This window comes from Chelon labrosus (assembly GCF_963514085.1).
Source record: "Chelon labrosus genome assembly, chromosome: 4".
NCBI classification, from domain to species: Eukaryota; Metazoa; Chordata; class Actinopteri; order Mugiliformes; family Mugilidae; genus Chelon; species Chelon labrosus.
This window is the reverse complement of record NC_140340.1, coordinates 6259681-6282417: the sequence shown is the minus strand read 5'-3', so window position 1 is coordinate 6282417 and position 22737 is coordinate 6259681. Positions and strand designations below refer to the sequence as shown.

At 45.3% G+C, this 22737-nt stretch overlaps 3 protein-coding genes across 8 annotated transcripts in view; 2 read left to right on the top strand and 1 right to left on the bottom strand.

Moving 5' to 3' along the window:
- The window catches only part of LOC311487562 (inositol 1,4,5-trisphosphate-gated calcium channel ITPR1), an 80214-nt gene extending 76147 nt beyond the window's left edge, over positions 1-4067 (top strand). For all 6 annotated transcript variants that reach the window (XM_084543879.1, XM_084543876.1, XM_084543880.1 and 3 more), the window contains 3 exons: positions 265-425; positions 1381-1542; positions 2611-4067. In XM_084543879.1, coding sequence (XP_084400005.1) covers positions 265-425; positions 1381-1542; positions 2611-2697 — 410 coding nt within the window. In that variant the 3' untranslated portion in view covers positions 2698-4067. The remainder of the gene's footprint in view (positions 1-264; positions 426-1380; positions 1543-2610) is intronic.
- A 3756-nt stretch (positions 4068-7823) lies between these two features.
- Positions 7824-11594, top strand: LOC311486419 (class E basic helix-loop-helix protein 40-like). The gene is made up of 5 exons (XM_084542264.1): positions 7824-8268; positions 8413-8476; positions 8732-8839; positions 9178-9301; positions 9528-11594. The coding sequence occupies exons 1-5, from the start codon at positions 8198-8200 to the stop codon at positions 10442-10444; spliced, it is 1284 nt and encodes a 427-aa protein (XP_084398390.1). The 5' UTR covers positions 7824-8197; the 3' UTR covers positions 10445-11594.
- Positions 11595-14957: 3363 nt separating this feature from the next.
- On the bottom strand, positions 14958-21905 carry ttll3 (tubulin tyrosine ligase-like family, member 3; the record flags this gene model as incomplete). The annotated part of the gene is made up of 12 exons (XM_084542899.1): positions 14958-15767; positions 15878-16313; positions 16410-16653; positions 17426-17574; positions 18313-18538; positions 18584-18658; positions 18770-18884; positions 18996-19124; positions 19234-19280; positions 20864-21032; positions 21129-21268; positions 21803-21905. The coding sequence occupies 12 exons, from the start codon at positions 21903-21905 to the stop codon at positions 15012-15014; spliced, it is 2589 nt and encodes an 862-aa protein (XP_084399025.1). The 3' UTR covers positions 14958-15011.
- Positions 21906-22737: the final 832 nt, after the last annotated feature.

The window sequence follows — 22737 nt, the reverse complement described above, 5'->3', positions numbered from 1 at the left end:
GCAACCAACTTCCCAAGAAGCTTAAAAGATTGCACAGGTGTACTTACCATAATTGGTGCTGTTTAAAAGACAAAAAAAGTGGTCATAGCAGTACGAATACGGATAAAATTTGTCTTTTTTTTTCTTTTTGCTGCACTTTTGTGTGAATTTAATTAAAGTGTGTTCGGGACTTGTAGCGTGAAAGAGAAACCGGCCGACTGGAAGCCTGTCGACACGCCTTTTAACTCCCTGTGTGTTGTTGTTGCTTTTGTTGCCTCGTTGCAGGTCTGGAGCGCGACAAGTTCGACAACAAGACGGTGACGTTTGAGGAGCACATCAAGGAGGAGCACAACATGTGGCACTACCTGTTCTTCATCGTGCTGGTAAAAGTGAAAGACTCCACGGAGTACACCGGCCCCGAGAGCTACGTGGCGGAGATGATCAAGGTAAAAAAACGAAAAACGGACGCCCACGGGCCTGCTTGCTGTGGTGTGTTGAAGGCACTGCGTGACTTGGAAGTTCAGGTTCCGGGTTCGAACCTGTGTCTGCGTGGGTTCTCTCCTGGTACTCACTGTCACTCACCGACAGCACCGTCCAAAGACATGCTGGTTAGGTTCATTGGTGATTCTAAATTGGCCGTAGGTGTGTGTGTGTCTGTCTCTTTGTGTTAGCCCAATGCAAGCTGGGATAGGCTCCAACCCCCCCCCCCCCGACCCTGCAGAGGACAAGCGGTTACAGAAGATGAACAAATATTCTGCATGCTACACACAGCTGCTACAGGACTGTTGATGCCTGTAGGGAACTCGCTGCGCGTTTTGCTGCAGGAAAAGAAAAAGGTCAACCACACGAGTTCCCTCGCTGCTCGATCATTTACATATCTCATCTCCCTGCGTCTGCTGACATACGCTCAGCCTTGAATGAAAGAGGCACTTCTATTCGCGTCACGTTTTTTTTGGAAACTATGAACGAGCACCCTCGGTCACGCTGGTAAACACGCAGCGGCTCGTCACGCGCGCACACACACGCAAAGACGCACACCTTTCTAAATGGATCTGTTCCTCTTTTCTAATCTTAGCTGTCAGACGTGGGGGTCATTTAAACACACAAACTGACTCGTGGAGACAAACAGGAAGTCGGGGGAACAAGAGAGTACATGAGGCCCTGGTTGAACCCTGAAAAGCATCACTGATCAGTTCCCTGAGATTTTCATGACTGTCATTACTATTTTATATTATTATATTCTACTTTAAGATGTTAGATCATTAGGCATTTGTGTGGACAGCAAAAGAAGAACTCTGTTGTCTAGGGAAAGAAACATGCTTCAAACCAGCTCTTTGAATCTTCGTGGTTGGGTTTAAGCCACCGATGTATACAGTATTTTTTTTTTTGACTGATCCGCAGGAGCACAACCTGGACTGGTTCCCCCGGATGCGCGCCATGTCGCTGGTGAGCAGCGACGCGGAGGGCGAGCAGAACGAAATCAGGAACCTGCAGGAGAAGCTGGAGTCGACCATGAGGCTGGTGGCCAACCTGTCCGGACAGCTGACGGAGCTCAAGGAGCAGGTATGTCACGGCGCGTGTGCTTTATTTAAGCACAGCAGGCGTAAAGCAGAAATGACTAAAGACCACCACACTTGGGAAGAGTTTCCGGTTATTGTTCGCTGTGTCCGTCGTGGGGCAATACCTTTCAGTTTTTGCAGTTCTTGAAGTGGATTCCCTTCCCATTTAAGACCCCTCCAAGCATTCATCACATTATTCACCAGTGGAATAGTTCGTTATTTTCTGCTTTAGTTGCTTTCTTGTTAAGAACTAGATGATTGGATTGATGCCAGTCTCACGTCTGGACTCTGTAAGGGCAGCCTGGCTCTAGTACCACGCATAAAGTTCACTAATCAACACCTTATCTATTATCTGGTATCTATTGTTATGGGCTCGACTCCTTATTGGCCCACTGTCACCTCCAGGAGTCGAGCATTAATCTGCCACGCAGCTCATATTAAACCAGGGCGTGTAATTTTCGCTCTTTCATTTTTTTCTGCATTGTTTATATCCACGGGTGGTGCAGTGGCGTGGTGGTGAGCACCGATGCCTCACAGCAGGAAGGTTCTGGGTTTGAATCCAGGCCGACTGGGGCCTTTCTTTCTGTGTGGAGTTTGCATGTTCTCCCTGTGTCTGCGTGGGTTCTCTCCAGGTTCTCCAGCTTCCTCCCACCGTCAAAAGACATGCTGGTTAGGTTCATTGGTGATTCTAAAGTGGCCGTAGGTGTGAGTGTGAATGGTTGTCTGTCTCTCTGTGTTAGCCCTGTACCCCGCCTCTCACCCAATGACAGCTGGGATAGGCTCCAGCCCCCCCCCCCCCCACCACCACCACCACCGCGACCCTCCAGAGGACAGGCGGTTACAGAAAATAAATGAATGTTTAGTTTTTCCCTCCCTCTGTCGGCGCCTTATCAATAAACCAGCAGAAGGAATGTATCATAGTATCATATCCTCTGCACGCTTGCACGCCTACATGTGCACTCCATTGCAGTTGCACAATACAAACAACTTTAGAATTCACTCTTTGAATCCGCGCTGATTGAAGTCTCTATTCTCTTCTGTTTTGTCCTGTTTTTTTTTTTTTTTTGTCCAGATGACAGAGCAGAGGAAGCAGAAGCAACGAATCGGACTCCTCGGCCACCCTCCACACATGAACATCAACCCCCAGCAGCCCGCCTGAGGGCCCCTGGGGTCAGTCCCACTAGTGCCTCGTAACAGTGCGCGTCAGCCAGGAGAATGTCCTTCTCTAGTACGTATTTAAGTCCATGTCTGGTTGCGATTCCGCACCAGACACTCCTAGAGTACGTTGCTTCAGCAGGCATGCTTCTGAGTGTCCGTGTGGGGCCTAAGTTATCGCGCTCTCCGGTGTGGATGTGTCCGTGTGGGAGGAGCGTGCGCGAAGTGCCTCGGGACCCCAACCACCACCCCCCGAGAAGCCAGTCCCGTGAGTTTTAAGACACAGACTTCCGCTTTACTACCCTGTTTGCCTTCTGCTTCGGACCGCTCCGACAGTGCGCCAAAGTTCAGCCATTGTTCCCGAGGGAGCGTTCCCCTCAAGTGGCCTTGCATCGAGGTTTTGACCCTCGGCGTTGCACCAGCAAACTCAGGTCACGTGTGGAATTTGAAGGTTTGTTTGAACCCATAACAACACATTTCACCTGACAGCAATAGGAATGATACATAATATGCAACGTCTACTTTTGTTTTGGGAAATTCTTTTGTATTTGAAATTTGAAACGCTTTATCTTATTATATTTAAAATATGACGACAAACTATACCTGTAAAACAAATGCGAAGGGGTCACTATACTTTTTCCAAAGCCTCTAAATTATGTTATAAAACCCATACAATGTTTTTTCTTTTTATCTTGAGTGCAAGTGTTTTTTTGTTTTTTTTGTTTTTTTATTCTTTGTAATCTCAAATGAAGGTCCTGCATGTTCTAGGACAGTTTAGATGACAAAAGGCTTTCTGTGGAGATAAGTAATTCTGACCTGATACAACCCCTTTCTAAAACTCTTCGTTGGAATAAGGAACTATATGAAGATACCACAGAGCCGGAGCAAATTGTGTTATTGCTTCACCCTGCAGTCAGATCCGCGTTGCGTTTAACGGCCAGAGTCCCATAAGTCAATTCAGTCATTTGGGAGCAGCGTTATATATTTGCTTTATTCCTCTTCCTTGGTATGTCGGCACTGATTTATTTAACCTTCCTTTATTGCATTTAGTCCTAAGCACTGACGTTTTGTGTAGCACACCGTTGACTTTTTGTTGGTCACTTTGTAAAACATTCACAAGAGGATGGATGGACTGAGTGTTGTATGTGAGGAAACAAAAAAAAAAAAAAAAGAATGAACAGATTTGGAGTGCTGCTTGACCAAACTTAACTTTTATACTAATTAATGGTTTGTGTCTAAATTGTGTACATTCCATTCTTGGAGTCTATTTAAATAAAAATAAAAAAAAAAAAAAAGTGTGAAGTAATCTGTCGGTTGAAAACAGCATCTGCATCAGCAGAGGAATCAAGAGGAAGGCCAGAACCAATGTGATGCTGAAGGAAATGCAGATTTGGTGTTTTCCCCCCAGCCGCTGCCGTGCAGTTTATTTTTGATATTTCACGGAATGTAAGCGCTCATTTAACGACGGCTCGAGTGGCTTCTTCCTTCTGCCCCGCTGCAGATGACTGAAGAGCCCGAATTTGGGAATTGCCAGAGGGCTGAATCAGAAATCTTCCTCAAAGGTCGTCCTCAAATGAGGAAATGCACATCGTGTAGTCATGTTGCATGAGGAAACGTGTTGTGCAAATACCGGGGGTTGCACATTCTCTGCTTTTAATTTGACCTTTTTTGGATTTCATGTCAACACGCGAGAATTAGAGAATTTCAGACCGTTTATGTGCCTTTTATTTGGATTTTCTCCCAAGATGTAAGACTATAATAACGTACGCTTTACGTTTAGAGGATTTTATATTCTGAAATGTTTTTAAAGTTGTACAACTTTTGATTTTGATTTATCACATATAATACAAATAGAAAAAACCCTTTGGCTTATGCTGAAAACAATAAAAGGTACTTCCCCCAACGATAATTTGCAAGAATGTTATAAAATCTGTAAGTGAACTGAAATAACGCCGTCATTGTCAGGATTTCTAGAGATCCAAGTCCACATTTAATTGTGTTACATGCCCCCCCGGCCGTCTTTAAGGGGCTTTCCATCATGGCTGCTATTTAATTACAGCTGACTCACTGCGACCTGCATTATGTTCATTTTGTATTTACTGAGTGCGGCAGCCTGTCTCATTCTTATTTTGTTCACTCTAGGAATTTCTAGGAACAGGCGTTACAGTAAAAGCTGTCAATGTGGCTTTTAGAAACTATTGATTAAAAGTGAAGAAAAGAAAACATGCTGTACTTTTCGAAACACCGTTAGAAGTCGCCTGTGTGGCTTTCTGACTCAAGGCTGGAGTCTGTCTCTATCTCGAAAAGATATCCTGAAATCAATAAACACGCCGAACCTTTAGCAGCGTGAATCCATGTGATTCACTTGCTGCAGGGATTCTGCTAAATATAATTTGAGGTTTTAAAAATAATTATAATAAAAAACATGTAAAAAGCAAAGAAGAGCTGGAAGGAAAAGAGGGTGGTTGCAGGGTGATGCAATTTAAGCTTCTTAACGGGACATTAATTCAGACTGTCTTTAACCAGAAGGAACAGTTAGCTGCTGTAAGTCCTTGTCTGACCTGACGATGAAGCCACACTTCCTATTTGCATGTGACATTTACAGACGGCTGCTGTGTCCAGGTGACTTAGGCTTGATTATAGTTGTATAAGATGTATAAAACTTAACAATGATAATAGTAGATTAGTGTAGATGATGATGCTTCTTAGGGATGTACTCGGACCACTCACTCTGTTTCTCAGCGATTAATTTAAAGAAACTTAATATAGAACACTCATAGACAGCACAGGACGCCTCGTGTTATGAAAGAAATTGACCCTAATAGATGTCTGTGAAGGTTCTCAGTCAGTTTTTTGGATAGACCCTAATAGATTCATCACGATTGTGCCTTAAAGGGGAACTACTGTTTTTTACAACCTGGACCTTATTTCTGGCATAAAATACGATCGTTTACTCACCCATATAACTTTTGTGTAATTTGTATTCCTTCGGGAGATATTTAGATCAGCGTATATCCATATAGTGGGAGTGAATGGGGCACCGAAATGCAGCCTCTAAATAACGCATTATCTGCCGTGAAACTCATTCATTTCGCCAATATTTTGTTATCGTACGCTAGTGCTATTCCCCGTTGAGTCCGGAGTTAACTGTTATCATTATCCGGGTTCTGTAGATTGACCTACAGACCCTGGATGATGTCTTCTGACCTGGATGATGTCATCTCTGAGCGCCGCGCACACCCGCTTGTTTACCAGTAATTTGCTGCTGCTATGGTTCGTCCACAACCTCAGAACCTCACAAATATTGGTGAAACGAACGAGTTTCGCCGCAGATAATGCGTTATTTAGAGACTGCGTTTCGGTGCCCCAGTCACTCCTACTATATGGATATACGCGGATCTAAATATCTCCCGAAGGACTACAAATTACACAAAAGTTATATGGGTGAGTAAACGATCGAATTTTATGCCAGAAATAAGGTCTAAGTTGTAAAAAACAGTAGTTCCCCTTTAAATGTAAATTAACAAGTGGGACATGTATACACTGCTTCTGGAGCTGTCCAAGAATATCAAAATTCTGGCCATGTGTGTCTAAGGAAGTGACAGCAATATTTAAACACAGGATATGTAAAGATCCAGGCCAGTTCCTATTGGGGCTGCCGCCTCTGAATAGAGTTGTGGGAGCAAAAAGAGCAACATTACTCAATAATCTCTTATTTTTGGCTGGAAAATATGAGAAACCTCCCACCGTAACTCAGTGGTACAAAGAGTTTTTCCCTATGGAAAGACTAAGTGCTAATTTAAAAGGAAATGACGACGCTTTCGTGGACATATGGCGGCCTTCAGTGGATTACCTTCCTACGGGTCTAAGTGAAACTGTCCAGAGGGGAAACACTGGCTTAGAAGGTCCCAAAAATATTTCTTAACAGGTACAAGGACGCATTTTTGCTCATTTGTTGACAGGTTGCTGTTCTAATTCCCTTTTTTTTCTTGGTTCTTTTTCTACCTATTTGAATTTGGTTATTCATTTTCTCCCCTAGCTCAGATCACTACTTAATGATGTATGCTTAAATGCATTGTTGATACGTTCTGAAAATAAAATAAAATCTGATTATTAAAAAAAAAAATAATAATAATAATAATAATAATAATAGTAGATCTGGAGAAACCATCACATTTTCATATAAAGAAAAATAAACTCCATTGTGTTTTTCCCTTATTAGACCTTTAAGATTATTTCTATGGGGAATATCCCTTGAGTGTTTCCATGTCCACCTTCTTATTTACCATAAGCATGTCTGCCTTGTGCCTGAAGCCCGCAGCCGACAGGTGCAGCCACCGTGTGCAGCCTGACTGAGCTGGATGTGCTGGATGTGCCCTGTGCGCTCAGCGGGCTCCCGGGGCCATGAGGAGATCAACGTGACGAGAGGGCGCTGCCTCATGACAACAAACTCACCCCCCTCGAGTCGTCCACGCACCGGTGCACGTGCTTCTCCCACCGTGACCGCGCCGTTCGCCCAGAAATCCTTGGATTAATGATAATAATGATGACAATAACAATAGACGCTCTTCTTGTTGCGAGATAGTAATTGCACTGCGCAAACGAGGGAGTTACTGCTTCTTTATGCACAATTGTTGGCACGTGTCATATCTTAAAATAATAATAATAATAATAATAAAAAAATAAAAAAAAATCAGCATTAAAATATCTTACTGGCGCTGCTCACATTGCATACTATTTCTAAAACCTGCACAGAACCAGAGTGAGTGACTGTACTGAGCTTCATATTTTGTGGTTTCTAGATGACAATCATCTTATTTGTTGTGGTGTCTGTTATCTTTTGCGTTTATTGCACATTTCGTGCTGGCACCGGGTGCAGTGCCCGCTCGCCTCCGGTGCCCCCCTCCCAGCCCCCCCCCCCGGGCCCGTCGAACTCCGCTGAACTGGTCCGGTGCCAGCACGTTCGCGGCGCTCAGCCTTGTTTCCATACACTTCAGCATGGTGGTACACGGGATCCGACATGCGCCGCCTCCCCGCCCTGACGTCCGCCCGCCGACCGCCCACAGAAGCTCCTTATCTGTAGAAAGGGGGCCGTCCTCCAGCCGAGGAGACAGCGCCGTTTAACACGTGAGCCTCATGTGATAGAGGTAGGTCAGGCTGAGCGGAGAGTCAGAGGGTTTATTTAACTCGTCGCTCTGTCCTCCCCCACTTTCCCGACGCGCCACCAAGACGGCTGACTTCCTTCTGCTGCGGGACCATTGCGTGGAAATCACAGGGACTAACTTGAAACCATTTTCGCACCTAAAACAAAAAAAACAATATTTTCATCAACGCGGCTGATGTGTAAACTGAGAAATCAGTGAACATTTTCGAGCATTTATTTATTTTATTTTTTTAAGAAGCATTCTGGTTTAGTTCCTAAACCACCGCGCGTAAATTAGTGCGTTTTTATTTGCGTCTCTCGACCGGAGAAGTACTTTGACGGCGTTATTGGACTACAAAGAATGGAGCGAATTCCAAGCGCGCAACCACCACCTCTGTCCAAACACCAGGCTGATCTGTCAGACGTGCAGGGGTAAGTTACACTTTGAAAACATGCCCTTCACTAGAATGTGCAGCCTTTTCCTCAAACGCCACTCGATCTCTTATTTATCCCGAGCTGTGCGCGTCACCAAACCATTATCTAATTCCTTCCTGCTCTCTGTGCGTCTTTCTGTAGGATGGATTTCCCCATGTACGTTTATAAACCCAGGAGGGGGATGAAGAGAGGAGAAGAAAGCAAGGTTGGTTACATTCTTTCTGTTTTTATTTGCCTTATTATTATTTTTTTTTTTTTTTTACATTTGCTTCAAACGTGTAAACTGCGAGGGCAGCGTTAGGCTGCCAGCGCTTCTTTCTCGAGTCCCATAAATGGTTGACCCAATTTCTGCTATGACATAACTCCTGGATTCCTCCCTATCTGTGTAACCGCCTCTGATCGTGATCGGCTCTCGGGTCAGCCGAAATTCACACAGCGTTCTCTTGTGCGTCCCCTGCAGGAAACCTACAAACTGCCCCACAGACTCATCGAGAAGAAGAGACGTGACCGGATAAACGAGTGCATCGCACAGTTGAAGGATTTGCTGCCCGAGCACCTGAAACTCACGGTAAGTTCACTCTGTGGCTGGGAGGGATAACGTGATTGACTGTACTTTTAGTGGCATGCACCACCGAGTGGCTGCTCGGCGGTATTACATCTGTGCGCTGCGTGCGTCAGCAGCTCCTCCTGAAGGACAGCTCACACTAAAGGGAATGAGTCTCCTCTCCTGTTGTTTAATTTTGGGGATTTCAAAAGCTCAGCTCAGTTTAATTTACGCAAAACACTTCGAATAATGCTCGGGGTAACATGTGATACCGTAGGTGATGTGTGCTGGGCTTGCAGATCCTGTTTCGTGAGTGTTGTATAAGAGGTGGAGGATGTGCTGACTCTGTGTGTCTCCCTCAGACTCTGGGCCATCTGGAGAAGGCTGTGGTTTTAGAGCTTACGCTTAAGCATGTGAAAGCCCTCACCTCTCTTCTGGAGCAGCAGCAGCAGAAGATCCTGGCCCTGCAGAGCGGCATGCAAATCGGTGAGCTGCAGATCATTTACACACACCCCCACAAATGCACACGCAGGACAGGATGGTTTTTGTTGGGACAGAATGCAAATTGTTCAAACAAACGCATAATGAGAGTATTATGCAGAACTGCAGGCAAATGCGCGACTTCAAAGATAGCCGTTCGGAAATGTACTAAAAAATCTAACTGGCAAAGTTGGAGGTTTTCTGACCACGTGCTTTCTTATTGTGTTTACAGAGCAGCCTCCTGTCACCCAGGAGAAATCCGAGGAGATGTTTCGCTCTGGCTTCCATGTGTGTGCCAAAGAGGTTCTTCAGTATTTAGCCAGTCACGAAACCGATGGAGACTTCACACCATCCCATGTCATCAGTCACCTCCACAAATTATCTGCGGAGGTGCTGCAAAGTCCGAGCCGACCCCGCACCCCTCTCAGCCCTCGCCCCGAGGAAATCCCCACCTACCACCAGCGCCAGCCTCACAAGGAGATGCCCACCGGCCTACCCCCTAAACCCAGCGAGGGCTACGGGAGGAACTGTGTGCCGGTCATCCAGCGGGTGTACGCGCCGGCGAGCAGCGAGCAGAGCGGCAGCGACACGGACACAGACAGCGGCTACGGCGGCGAGCTGGAGAAAACTGAATCCGGCGCGCCGCAGGGACGCCCAGATTATTACGGTCAGGAGAGCCAGCAGAAGCGACCGCTGGGCGACAGGCAGAGCTCTGGGATCAAGCAGGAGGACGATGAGCCGCGCCACAAACGGCCCCGGGTGGAGTCGTCCGAGGATGAGCTGCTCTCGGGTGGAGAATCGTCAACTTCATCATCCTCCAGCGGCTACGGTAGCTACATGAGCGTGTCCCCTAGCCACGCGCCTCCTCCTCAACACCCCCTCTGCATGCCATTCTACCTCATTCCACCTTCTGCTGCAGCTTACCTGCCAATGCTGGAGAAATGCTGGTACCCCGGGGCTGTGCCCATGCTCTACCCTGGCATGGGAGGCTCCTCATCTGCCATGACCAGCGAAAGACCACCTCAACTAGTGCTGTCTCCCCGGGGAGGCTCTCCAGCCCCAGCCATATCCCAGACCCCCATGGACTCCCCTGCGCTCCTTCAGGCGCTTAAGCAGGTACCGCCCCTCAACCTGGAAACCAAAGACTGAGAGAAGAAGGAAGAGGGAAAGAGATAATCCTGTTCCAGTAACAAAGGCCGAGGCAGTAGTGAGGCGGAAAACGTGACTGAGCTGTCCCATAATCCACTCCAATCATTCATCTCCTCTTTTCCTCAGCGCGGAGGTCAAACAGCGAAAGAGAGGACGTGTAGAAATGATCGAGGAGAGAAAGGCGAGAGCAGCATCCATCCACGTTTGGAGGGAATGCAAAGCTCTGGTTGAATGTTCAATGCTCAGTGATAATCCTCAGTATAAATGTATCATATGAACTGGACCTGCCCTGCACACACTTATACACACACACACATATACACACACACACACCTATACACCTGGTTGAATGTAAAGAAAGAAATGTTTTACATGCTGCTGTTAAAAGTGTAAACGCCGGCGACACTGACGCATCTCACTTGTAGCTGTTGCGGTAAAAACACGCCCATCTTGTACTTGTAACTGTTGCACCAAATGTTAGCGGTTAATGTGTCACCCAAAGTTTGTTGCCTATGTCCTTTGCTCGCCATTACTGAAAATGCCCTTTTCAAACGGTCGCTCAAGCGTGTACAGACGAGAGTAAGGGTACAAAGAAGCAACGGGCCCCCACACGGCCGCATCGAATGAGACGTCTTGTTTTTCGCCGACAAACAGACGAACCCGAGATGGATTTTTATTTTTTTTTCTGTAACTATTGTTCATAGACTTCTTGTACATTTCTATTTTTGATACCCCGTTCTTGCGCTCCGTCCGCCCCGAGAGACGGGAGGGCGGGCCGAGCGTGGACATGTTGTGTACTCAGAATCTGTGTACATACTGTAGCACTGTGCTGGACCTGGTCTGCATACTCGACATCTGTTTCTGCTCAAGTCAAACCCGGTGTTTGTTCTTGCTGTTGCCTTTTACTCGTGAAAAGCCGATAAATCTCAGATGTTTATTCTCTGTACTGCGTATGAATACTGGAGACAAAGGAGTAAGGAGGGGAGAAGTGAATGTAAACGTTTTACCAGAAGACTAGTTTTCTATAGAAAGAGGTACTTGAGATTTTATATTTTGGGACCTACATGAAAGATGTTTGATGTACATATTTTGTCTATAAATGTTGATATACATTATATAAGTGTATTAATAAAGTTTTTTTTTTTTCCCGTGGAAATTGGCTTCGACTGTGTGTGTATGAAAGAGCGAGAACAGGGAACACTTATGTAATGGCGGATCTGTAGCCCGGCTCTCCTGCTGGTTAACCGTCTGTGCCCACTAATTCAAACACACAAGTAAACACATGAGTGTAAGATGTTACAGTTAATCCCCAGAGTCAACAATCAGGATCCAGTAAATGGTGTTATTCGACAGTAAATGGTGTTATTCCAGATTCTCTCTAGAGCCCTCATAACATGTAGTAGTACTAGTATAAACCACAACAAATCCTACTTATCACCATTCTCTCATGTTGTGTGATAGCATTTTTCCGCTATGTGATTGCACCTTGATCATAGGTTTGTCCCAGGGCAGTTCCACACATGCCCATCCTCGCAATCTTTCCGACTGCGTATTATTCTTGTAGCTGCTGCCGCTGCTGCTCTTCCTGGGCTGTGGGAGTGAAGTCGATTCATCGCACATCTGGTTTATTTACAGAAACTGAAGCCTAAGCCCACAGGCTGGCAACTTAAAAGTTACTAATACCTTTTAGAGTGGTTCCTTTGAAGTTGATTTCTGTTCATTTGACTGAGGAGGAGTTGCATGTCTCACTTTTGTCACGAGATGCCATCCGCAAGACAATTTTAAATAAGCGTTCACCCATGACAGTTAAGATAAGACTTTGTTGATCCCGGTGGGGAAATTTAGTTCACACCTAATATCTATAAGGGTCGTTTCAGTAGGTGGGACCTGTAGTCCCAGTGATTTGGATGATTATGTAACTACTGCATTTCTGTAGTTACATGTAATATTTGTTGCTATTTCTGTCAAGCTAAATAAGGGCCAACAAAAATATATATATTTTTAGTCATGTTGATCTTGGCAGTTTAACAAACAGAATTTAGATTGTAACGGGTTAATTACTTTTAAATATGTGAAAAATTAAATGTGAATTGGTAATAAATGAATCGAGAAATTCCTTTTAACCAAGCAGAGGTCTGGCTTTATCATGAGCGCTGAAGTTTTGAATATTTAAATATTTCATTTTCTGTGCTCTTACTCCCCTCTCACTGCCATTACTTGGTTAATGCGCTGATCAAACATGCTGTCTAATAACTGAACATTTACTGCCACCTGCTGGACAGCTTAAATACTTACATGCTGTTTAGAGATAACACTGACCAGGCTTAACATTATGACCACCTTCCCAGTATCGTATAGGTCTCCCTTGTGCTTCCAAAACAGTTGTGACTCATCAGAGAATGGACATGGGCCTTCTGGGGGTGTCCTGTGGTGTCTGGCAACACAATGTTGTTAGTGGGTGGGGGGGAGCTTTGTGTCCGATGGGTTGATAGATAGATAGATAGATAGATAGATAGATAGATAGATAGATAGCCCATTCCTCAGGACAGAACCACTTCAGTTCTGAGATGTTGGTGCGTTTCCTCACATAACTGCTTGCTTCATGTCCTTCTATAACATTTCTATTGGATTAAGGTCATCACTTTGCCTGAGCAATTCCAAAACATTAACTTTGTTCTTTAACCATTCTTTATTTAAGATTCGGCTCACACACAGACATCCCAACACTTACTTTTAAAATTTGCGAGTATAGTTCAGAATTCATTGGTCCATCAGTGATGGCAAGTCATCCTGGCCCAGATGCAGTAAAACAGCCCCAAATAAGGAGTTTACCACCTCCATGTTTCATGGACTGGATGAAGTTCAGATGCTGGAATGCAGTGTTGTTTCGTCTCCAGACATGTGCCTCTCATTTAAACCAAACAAAACAAAACGTCTTTCCAATAGTCTCCTGGCATGGCCACATGATATTTAGCAAACTGCAGATGGGTAGAAATGTTCTTTCTGGAGAGCTGTCTTTGCCACTCTGCCACTATGGTTGTTTAGTGTTCTCCTGATGGTGGATTCATGAACATTAACATTAGCCAGTGTGAGAGAGGCCCTTAGTTGCTGAGAAGTTACCCTGGGTTCCTTTGTGACCTCTCAGAATATTATGCACCTTGATTTTGGAGTGATCTTCGCAGGTCGACCACTCCTGTGGAGAGTAGGGGTTGTACAGACTAGTCGATTTGTCGACTTGACACTGTGCCATGACTGTGCCATGATTACCATGTCGACTAGTCACTGATCACGTGACAATAACAACATGGAAGCCGCCGAGGTAACAGGCGAGGAGCCCAGTAGGGTGGTTCATCGAGTGTGTGGAAATACTTTACTAGAGATGAAGCCCATACTACCGTAACATGCAGAATATGTAAGTCAGTCCTGAAATACAACAAAAGTAGCCTACTACTGCAGTGCACTGAAAGGCATCAGCTAACGCCAGCAGAGGAACGGTCCAAATCATCTGGACAAAAGTCAATTAACAACTTCACCAAACGGCGTGCGATTACAGAGAGAAGGAAGCTGCAAATCAACAATTTGCTGGTGAGTGTCATTGTCATTGTTATTAGAACTGTAACTGCTGTACACGGAAAATACTTTGGAGAAATATCGCATTTTTGGTTTTTATCCCGGCTACATTATCCTTTCTTGCAACGCGCTCTGGAGTAGTTAGCATTAAATGCTATTGACGGTGCTACATATCTAAGGCGCACAGTATTGATAAGCTCATGTGTTTCTGTTCAGTTCTGTTGTGTTCTATTAGTTGATATTGCTGCTGTGTAGAACGTGTTTGTTTTGTCCCTGATGTCAGTGAATGCACCAATGCGAGAGACGGAAGTAGATCCATATAGATTTTTTACTTTCTACTGTTTTTATTAGTGACGTCATCGGCGACTAGTCGACTTCCGCTCGGCTTTTACCACGTAATAGTCGACTTTTAAAAATCTGAAGTCGTTCAACCCGTAGTTGTCTTAAATCTCCTTCTTTTGTTCATAGTCTGTCTGACTCCAAACTCTTTGGAGACTGTTCTGTAACGTTTTCCAGTCTGATGATCAACAACAACTCCTTCTGTGAGGTCCTCTAAAGCTTTGACTGTGCCATCATACACTGCCACAAACATGTATTGTGAGAACAGACTGTGACAAATCCATTTAAAAAAAACAACAAAAAAAACAGGGCACCGAACCACACCTGAGTCTCATTACATTGACTGGAAACGCGTCTGAACAGATTGACACTAATTTGACTTTAAAGGTACTTTTGCACCTCACAGTGATATTGGCCCATTTACCTGATTAAACAAATACTTATAGTATTTTTGTTTCATTTGTTTGATTGGGTTTTCTTTGTCTACTGTCAGAACTTGTGTGAAAATCCACTGATGTTTTGAGTAATTTTTATGCAAAAATTTAGGAAATTGTGAAGGGTGCAAAAACCTTTAGGAAGGTATTGTGTTATTCAGACTAAAAAATATTCTGACAAAACCTCTTCACCATCTCTGTCTGCTTTCCATCTTCTTGTCCCTCTAACAATTATGTTCCTCTGTGTAGTCTCTTTCAAATATGGCAATGCCTTGCCTTTGAGATTGGGGATATAACTGATGCTTGTGGATTCTGGGGTGAGATGTAAAGGCTGAATTACGACAGACAGTAGTTCCAGCCACTATATTTGGTCGCAACCGAAAGACCTCCAGGCTAGGAAGAGGACCTTGGAATGAAGGAAAGACCCGGGGGGGAATCCTGTGTTGGGGCTCAAAGTTTGTCTGGGGAAGGAAGGATCTGGAGATGCCCACTCTATGAGGTTTAGCCTCTGACTTACTGTGAAGAGGGCTGAGGGTAAAGGAAAAACTCCTTGGCACAAGGGTTGTTCTGTTGACATGTCGGCTTGACCCCAACCGTCGTGCTTTCCTCTGAGGTTCAGTGTGTATCACCAAAGGCTGTTCATATGCCATACTGCGGCAGGACCTGCGAACACTGGGGGTGTCCTGAACTTCAACTCTCACTTCATGACCCCTCTTTTCAGAGGTACATGTCAGCTGCCGCTTTTTCTCTTGGTTCTCTTTTCCTGAACGGCGAAAAGCAGAAACTGTGTGTGGCTTCTGACCTGATAGTTTAGGTCTTGTTTCAGTCTTCTCTGAAAACGACTGGTCTGTGGTAAACTGAACTGTGAGAGGTGCGTCAGAAATAACAGTCTGTCTTTGAAGCAGAGGTCTGGGTCGCCTTATGGGGGCTCCTTCCACCAGCAGGTTTACTCCCACATACTGAGGAACTTCAACTGGAGCCTGGAAAGGTGATGAAGTAAAAAACATTAATCAGCAAATTTTATATAGTACTATTATCCAGTGGAATTACCCAGGAAATAAACACACATTGACTCTAAAGATAGTCTAACCTGTTTGTAGATTAGCTGGAACCCTCCTGTGTAAGCACTAGGATCAGTTCGTCGGTCTAGTACAACCCTCAATGTGTCCACCTGCACAGCAGGGCAGAGCCGTGCAGTCACAGAGGTGGAACAGGCCATAGTCGGACTGGCATTGATCTCCAGAAGCCAAGGCCTCAGATCTCTACCCAACATAAAATCAGCTCCATAAAGCTCAAAGCTTGCCTTCCGGGGCTCAACCAGATCTTGGGCTGTTTGTAGAGCATGGACCACTGCTTTCTGCATGCCTGGTACAACCACTGATTCCCACTCTGCCTCGCGGCCCTGACACTTCAGAAAAGACTGAAACTGAGAGCATGACCACATGTTGTCCTCAGGCACTCCTGGATGGCGGTTGCATGATGGCGGAAAGTGCTTCTGGATAGAGTTATTGCACAGATGGACTGAGCTGAGGAAAATAACCAACAAGGTAAGCCTTGAAAATAATTTTAGTTTGCGGTTTTATTCAGTCATATTTGCACTGATTGTCTAAACCTTGTCTGACCTGTCCAGAGTTTTCGTTGAGTAGGGCTGAGTGGAAAACCGTAGGTAGCACTCCTTGTAGAACCAGACAGTCAGAGGGTTCCAGTCAGTAACAAGGAACCACTGACGGAGGTCAAACTTTGTGCCATGGACCAACAGGGGGCGCTCCAGGTATTTCTGAACCACCCACTTACTCTCCTTCATCAGGCCTCTGTCAGTGTCCACGAGTGCCAAAATCTCATCCAAGCGATTCATACACATAATGCCTAATTTGACATTTTTTGAATGATGTGGAGGAAAAAAAAGACACCAGAATTTACTAAACCTGTCACAGCTGCAATTTGGACTGAATGAAAAACTCAAAAATAAGAGGACATAGTGTTTCAGGTGACCTTGTAAGTAAAGTACCAGTATTTTGTTGTCAACAACATTCCTTCATGATTCTGAACAAAAAACAACAAAGCATGTTTTTGAATATACACCGATCAGGCATAACATTGTGACCACCTTTCTAATATTGTCTACGTCTCCCTTGTGCCTCCAAAACATTTGTGCCTCATCAGAGAATGGACATGAGCCTTCTGAGGGTGTCCTGTGGTGTCTGGAAACACAGTGTTGTTAGTGGGGGCCTTTGGGTCCTATCGGTTAAGGGGAGGGGGCCTCTGTGGATCATCCCACAGATACTTGATCAGTTTGGGATCTAGTGAATTTGGAGGCCAGGTCAACACCTTGTGCTGTTTTAGTTGTTCCTAAAGCGTTTTTGTGTGTGTTCCTGCTGCCATTGCTATGGGGTGGGGGTGCCTGGTCTGGTCTAGGTAGGTGCTACATGTCTAAGTAACATCCACATGAATGAATGCCAGGTCCAAAAGTTTCCCAGCAGAACATTGAATTGTTACATGATGGTCAGTGTTATTTACTTCTCCTGTCAGTGGACATAATGCTGTGGCTGATTGGTGTATCTCATCACTGTGTAGCTGTGATGTTAAGTCAGTTATTCATATTTAAGATTGGCATTGTTTTATTAGAAAAAGTCCTCACCTCTTCCTCTTGACTTCGCACCTGGTTTGATGATCCAGATGTTATTTAGTCCATCTGTGTCCAGCTGAGGACAAACCTCCTGCAGGCTGTCCAACGTGGCCTGGCAGCGCTCCACAAACACACTGCTGCCTCTGATTATTGCTCCTTTGCTACATACAAACACTGTTTCAATAGAATGTGGCATCAGGTAGATTTTATGGTATTTGTAAGTACAATAGTCTGGGTCGTGTCAATAGAGTCTGCACGGTATGTTTTAAGATATATATAGACCGATCAGCCAAAACATTAAAACCACCGAAAGGAGAAGTAAATAACATTGACCATCTTGTGACGATTCAATGCTCTGCTGGGAAACTTTTGGACCTGGCATTAATTCGTGTGTATGTTACTTAGACATGTAGCACCCACCTAGACCAGACCAGACACCCGTACCCCATAGCAATGACACTCCTTGATGGCAGCAGCCATCCCCAGCAGGATGCAGCCTGATACAGGCACAAAAACGCTTTAGGAACAACTAAAAAAACAACAACATGAAGAACAGCACAAGGTGTTGACCTGGCCTCCAAATTCACTAGATCCCAAACTGATCAAGTATCTGTGGGATGACCCACAGAGGCCCCTCCCCTCAAAGGCCCCCACTAACAACATCCTGTTGCCAGACACCACAGGACAGGACACCCTCAAGGCCCATGTCCATTCTCTGATGAGTCAACTGTTTTGGAGGGACAAGGGAGACCTACACAATATTAGGAAGGTGGTCATAATGTTTTGCCTGATCGGTGTATATAAACTAAACGTTTAATAAAGCTGACTTGAACAGCCAGTACCACAGAGATAATGAATGTGGCCTAAGAAGTACAGTATATTCCAGAAAACGCACTCACTGCACAACCATGTAGTAGTCTTGCAGAAACTCCGCCCACTGCCGTTCCTCCATCAGGGGTGGTGTCTCGACATCTGCGTCAATGTCACCGTGCTTTAAGACACCGAGAAACTCTTGACACACTTGTAAAGCCGTGTCAATCATTTCTGGGCCCACAAATTGATGCTCCACATTATCCACTCCTGCAGAGGGAACAAGGGCTTTTTGTAGAGTTGTGTTCTCCTTGACTCACACCTCGATGACGTTTGTGACCTTGCATAAATGATGTTTACCTTCAGAGCTGCTGTTCTCTCCTTTTTCAACCACATGTCGCAGCAGACTGGTACATGCTGTCCTCCTGAAATCCTCTTTGTTTCCGTTTGGAAAATGAAAAACACAGGCAAAAAGTACAAGGGAAAGAAATTGAAAGGTAAGTGAACTTGTTTTTCCAAGTAGAAAGGTATTTTCTCTTGGCAAACCTATGAATGCATGCTTTTCATCCTCTGCCCCAAGTCTGTAGCATCTTGGGAAGAAGGTGTCAGGATCCGCCGTGTCAAACCACTGAAGGTTGCGCAGATTAACACAGAGCCCCACCTGATAGAAACACAGTTTTACACACAGGAGAAGGCAGCTTGAGACCAAACAGGTGAGCAGCTTGCATTTTTTTTTTTTTAACCAGTCAATCATTAGAAACTCTTAAGTGACCTTTGTGGTAAAAGTTCCAGCATTTGCATAGTGATTGGTGATCTGGTCATTCCTTAGAGAGCGACAGTCGATATGATCCCGTCGCGTCGTCCAGTAGAAATACGTTGTTTCATTTCGAACCAGGCGAGACTGAGAGACAAAATACATACATACATAAATAAATAAATAAATAATGCACTTGATTTCACACTGCAAGATAGCAGGGTTAGTAGTTGGTTCACTTAAAACTTTATCTTACCATGAGGTCATACATGTCATCAAGGTTCTCCTCTTTCTCGCCTTCATCTGTAAAGCGATAACAAGTGTATGTGTGAGAGGGGTAGTGTGTGCATGCAGGCTTACAGGAGTGTGTGTGTAAAGGGTAGGGGTCCGTGATATGTGTGATGTGTTACAAATAACGAACACTATATTGCCAAAATTCTTAATCCATGGGGTTTAATATGACGTCGACCCACCCTTTGCAGCTATAACAGCTGCAACTCTTCTGGGAAGGCTTTCCACAAGGTTTAGGAGTGTGTTTATGGGGATTTGTGGCCATTCTTCCAGAACCACATTTGTGAGGTCAGACACTGATGTTGGATGAGAAGGCCTGGCTCGCAGTCTTCGCTCTAATTCATCCCAAAGGTGTTCTATCGGGTTGAGGTCAGGACTCTGTGCAGGCCAGTCAAGTTCTTCCACACCAAACTCGCTCCTCCATGTCTTTATTGACCTTGCTTTGTGCACTGGTGCGAACAGGAAGGGGCCATCCCCAAACTGTTCCCACAAAGTTGGGAGCACGGAATTGTCCAAAATCTCTTGATATGCTGAAGCATTCAGAGTTCCTTTAACTGGAACTCAGGGGCCAAGCCCAGCTCCTGAAAAACAACCCCACACCATAATCCCCCCTCCACCAAACTTCCCACTTGGCACAATGCAGTCAGACAAGTACCGTTCTCCTGGCAACCACCAAACCCAGACTCGTCTATCAGATTTCGAGATTGAGAAGCGTGATTCATCACTCCAGAGAACACGTCTCCACTGCTCTAGATTCCAGTAGCAGCGTGCTTTACACCACTGCATCCGACGCTTTGCATTGCACTTGGTGATGTATGGCTTGGGTGCAGCTGCTCGGCCATGGAAACCCATTCCATGAAGCTCTCTACACTGTTCTTGAGCTAATCTGAAGGCCACATGAAGTTTGGAGGTCTGTAGCGACTGACTCTGCAGAAAGTTGGCGACTTCTGCACACTATGCACCTCAGCATCCGCTGACCCTGCTCTGTCATCCTACGTGGCCTAGTTGTAGCTGCTGTCGTTCCCAATCGCTTCCACTTTGTTATAATACCACTGACAGTTGACTGTGGAATATTTAGTAGCGAGGAAATTTCATGACTGGACTTGTTGCACAGGTGGCATCCTATCACAGTACCACGCTGGAATTCACTGAGCTCCTGAGAGCGACCCATTCTTTCACAAATGTTTGTAGAAGCAGTCTGCAGGCCTAGGTGCTTGATTTCATACACCTGTGGCCATGGAAGTGATTGGAACACCTGAATTCAATTATTTGGATGGATGAGTGAATACTTTTGGCAATATAGTGTATCATTTATCAGCTGAAAGTGAATCCATCTACACTAAGTAGTGCTCCAGTTACACATACACTGTGGAGGAGAGATAACAGAAATTCTAGCTCTTACACCTACAGGTGGACATTACTGATGTAGCGGACCTAATTTAAATAAACCACAACATTTGAAGAAAAAAAAAAAAAACAGTTTATTTTGTATCTTCTGCACTGGGCCTTGCAGACTTGAAGGATCCCAATGTGTCGCAAAGTCACGAGCATTAGCTCATTAGAGAATTTCTTTTGTTAAAACCCCTTTGGCTCACCAACTGCATCAGCACCGACATCCCCATCATCCCCGTCCTCCTCCTCATCGCCATGGCAATGAGGTGCTCTTGGGGCCGGATGGGGCGAACGCCGTTCCACCCACCCTCTGGCCCGCAAGGCGGCACGGATCACAGGATAGGGCCCCTGCACTGAAAACACTTTCCTCAACTGAGAGTGAGCGGAAGAGACGTAGAGAGAAAGAGGGGACACAGTGAGCGAACGCGCAGAGGGTTCACAATGAAACGTTACCTCGCGTATAATCACCTTCACTGCTTTCTCCACCAGCGCTTTAGCGGTTTTCAGCCTGTCCGGCTTGATCGCTGGCAGGCTTGGCACACTGCGACGCAGCCTCATCTCCGCCGGAGCAACTGTGGATTGCAACACTGGCACAAAGTGAATGCAGCCTCATGCATGTCACGTGTCAGAAGATGTCTTTTCACCTACCTGGCTTTTGTGACTGACTCTCTTTTATCATTCTCTCTACAGCTGATCAGTGCACAGCCTGGAAGAAAAATACACCTACGTGAGCAACAGTAGCATCACATTACAGGATATTGAAGATTTACTGGTAATGTGATGATATGTGTATATAAATATACGTTTTATTGTTTTCTTCCCTCCAAAAAAAAAAATGATACCTGCAGATGAAAAATCCACACAGAAACCTCAATGATGTGAGGAACCTACTTGGGTCTGGGATGTAAATTGGGTCAAGCAGGCGTCTTAATCTGGTCTGATTGAGGCTGTCATAGCTGACACATCCAGTAATACAAACACATGCACAAATATGACTATGTTTTTTTCCCCCCAAGATGAACGAACATGGATTTATGCGCCAATTCAGGCCAAATCTATCTACGACAGCGCTGAAACTACCAATAAAACGCGTCTCTAACGAAATCACGAGCGACTTTTCGGTAAATATCAATTTCACAAACCTAATGGTGCCACTTCCCCGGTGACCCGGCCGCTCTGTCCGCTCGCTCGCCGCGTCCCCCTTTCTTTATGCTCCCGTAGACAGTTCCCATGGCAACCGTGCATGCTCCCGCACTGTGTTTATCGTTGCCATGGCGACCGTAGCCAGGAGAATCTGGACGCCGTGCGGGGCGGTGAAACAATCCGCCGCCTTCAGCCGTGCGTTAGGAGACAGCGGGTCACTTTATCCGACGCGGACAGTGTTGCTTACACGTGTAGGGGACACCCACAAGTACACAGTGAGAGAGACATCATTTGTAGTGTGGTCATACCTGGATCTACTCTGCAGATCTGACCTCAGAGCTCAGTGAAGCGGTAGAAGAGGGTCAACCTTCAGAACTGAATCCAATCCAAGTGTTTCACAGATTATCTGGTCGACTTGCGAAGACATGCAAGTCCATTGTTGCTCAGTTTTAGCTGCGGCAGCCTGGTTCAAGGAAAGACCGTGCCGAATCCTATATAATCGGATAATCCCGCATTGCCGTCACTCTTTGAGACATGAGCTGCAGGCTATTATAACGCACACGCACCTACTTTGCGCAATACTCCAGCCGTCCATGGGATGGCACCCGAGGCTTTCCAGTATGTTCTGGTGCGTGCCACTGGATCGATCAGATGCACAAGATCACGGCCTCTCTCTGCGCACTGCTCTCTTTGGCGACTGCTGAAAACTATAGCTTCCACGTCGTGTTTTCTTTGGTAAAAAGAAACAAAACTAGTTTAACGTACATTGCCATATACGACCCTGTAATTGCAAACCTATATAAAGCAGCACAATCAAGAGTGAAGCCAACAGTTTTGAGTTCATTTTACTTTGCGAAAGTATTTCCTCTTTGAATAATAGTCTGCTGCAGCTACATGGCTTCTCCACTACATTTCAAGGTTTGATTGCCACAGA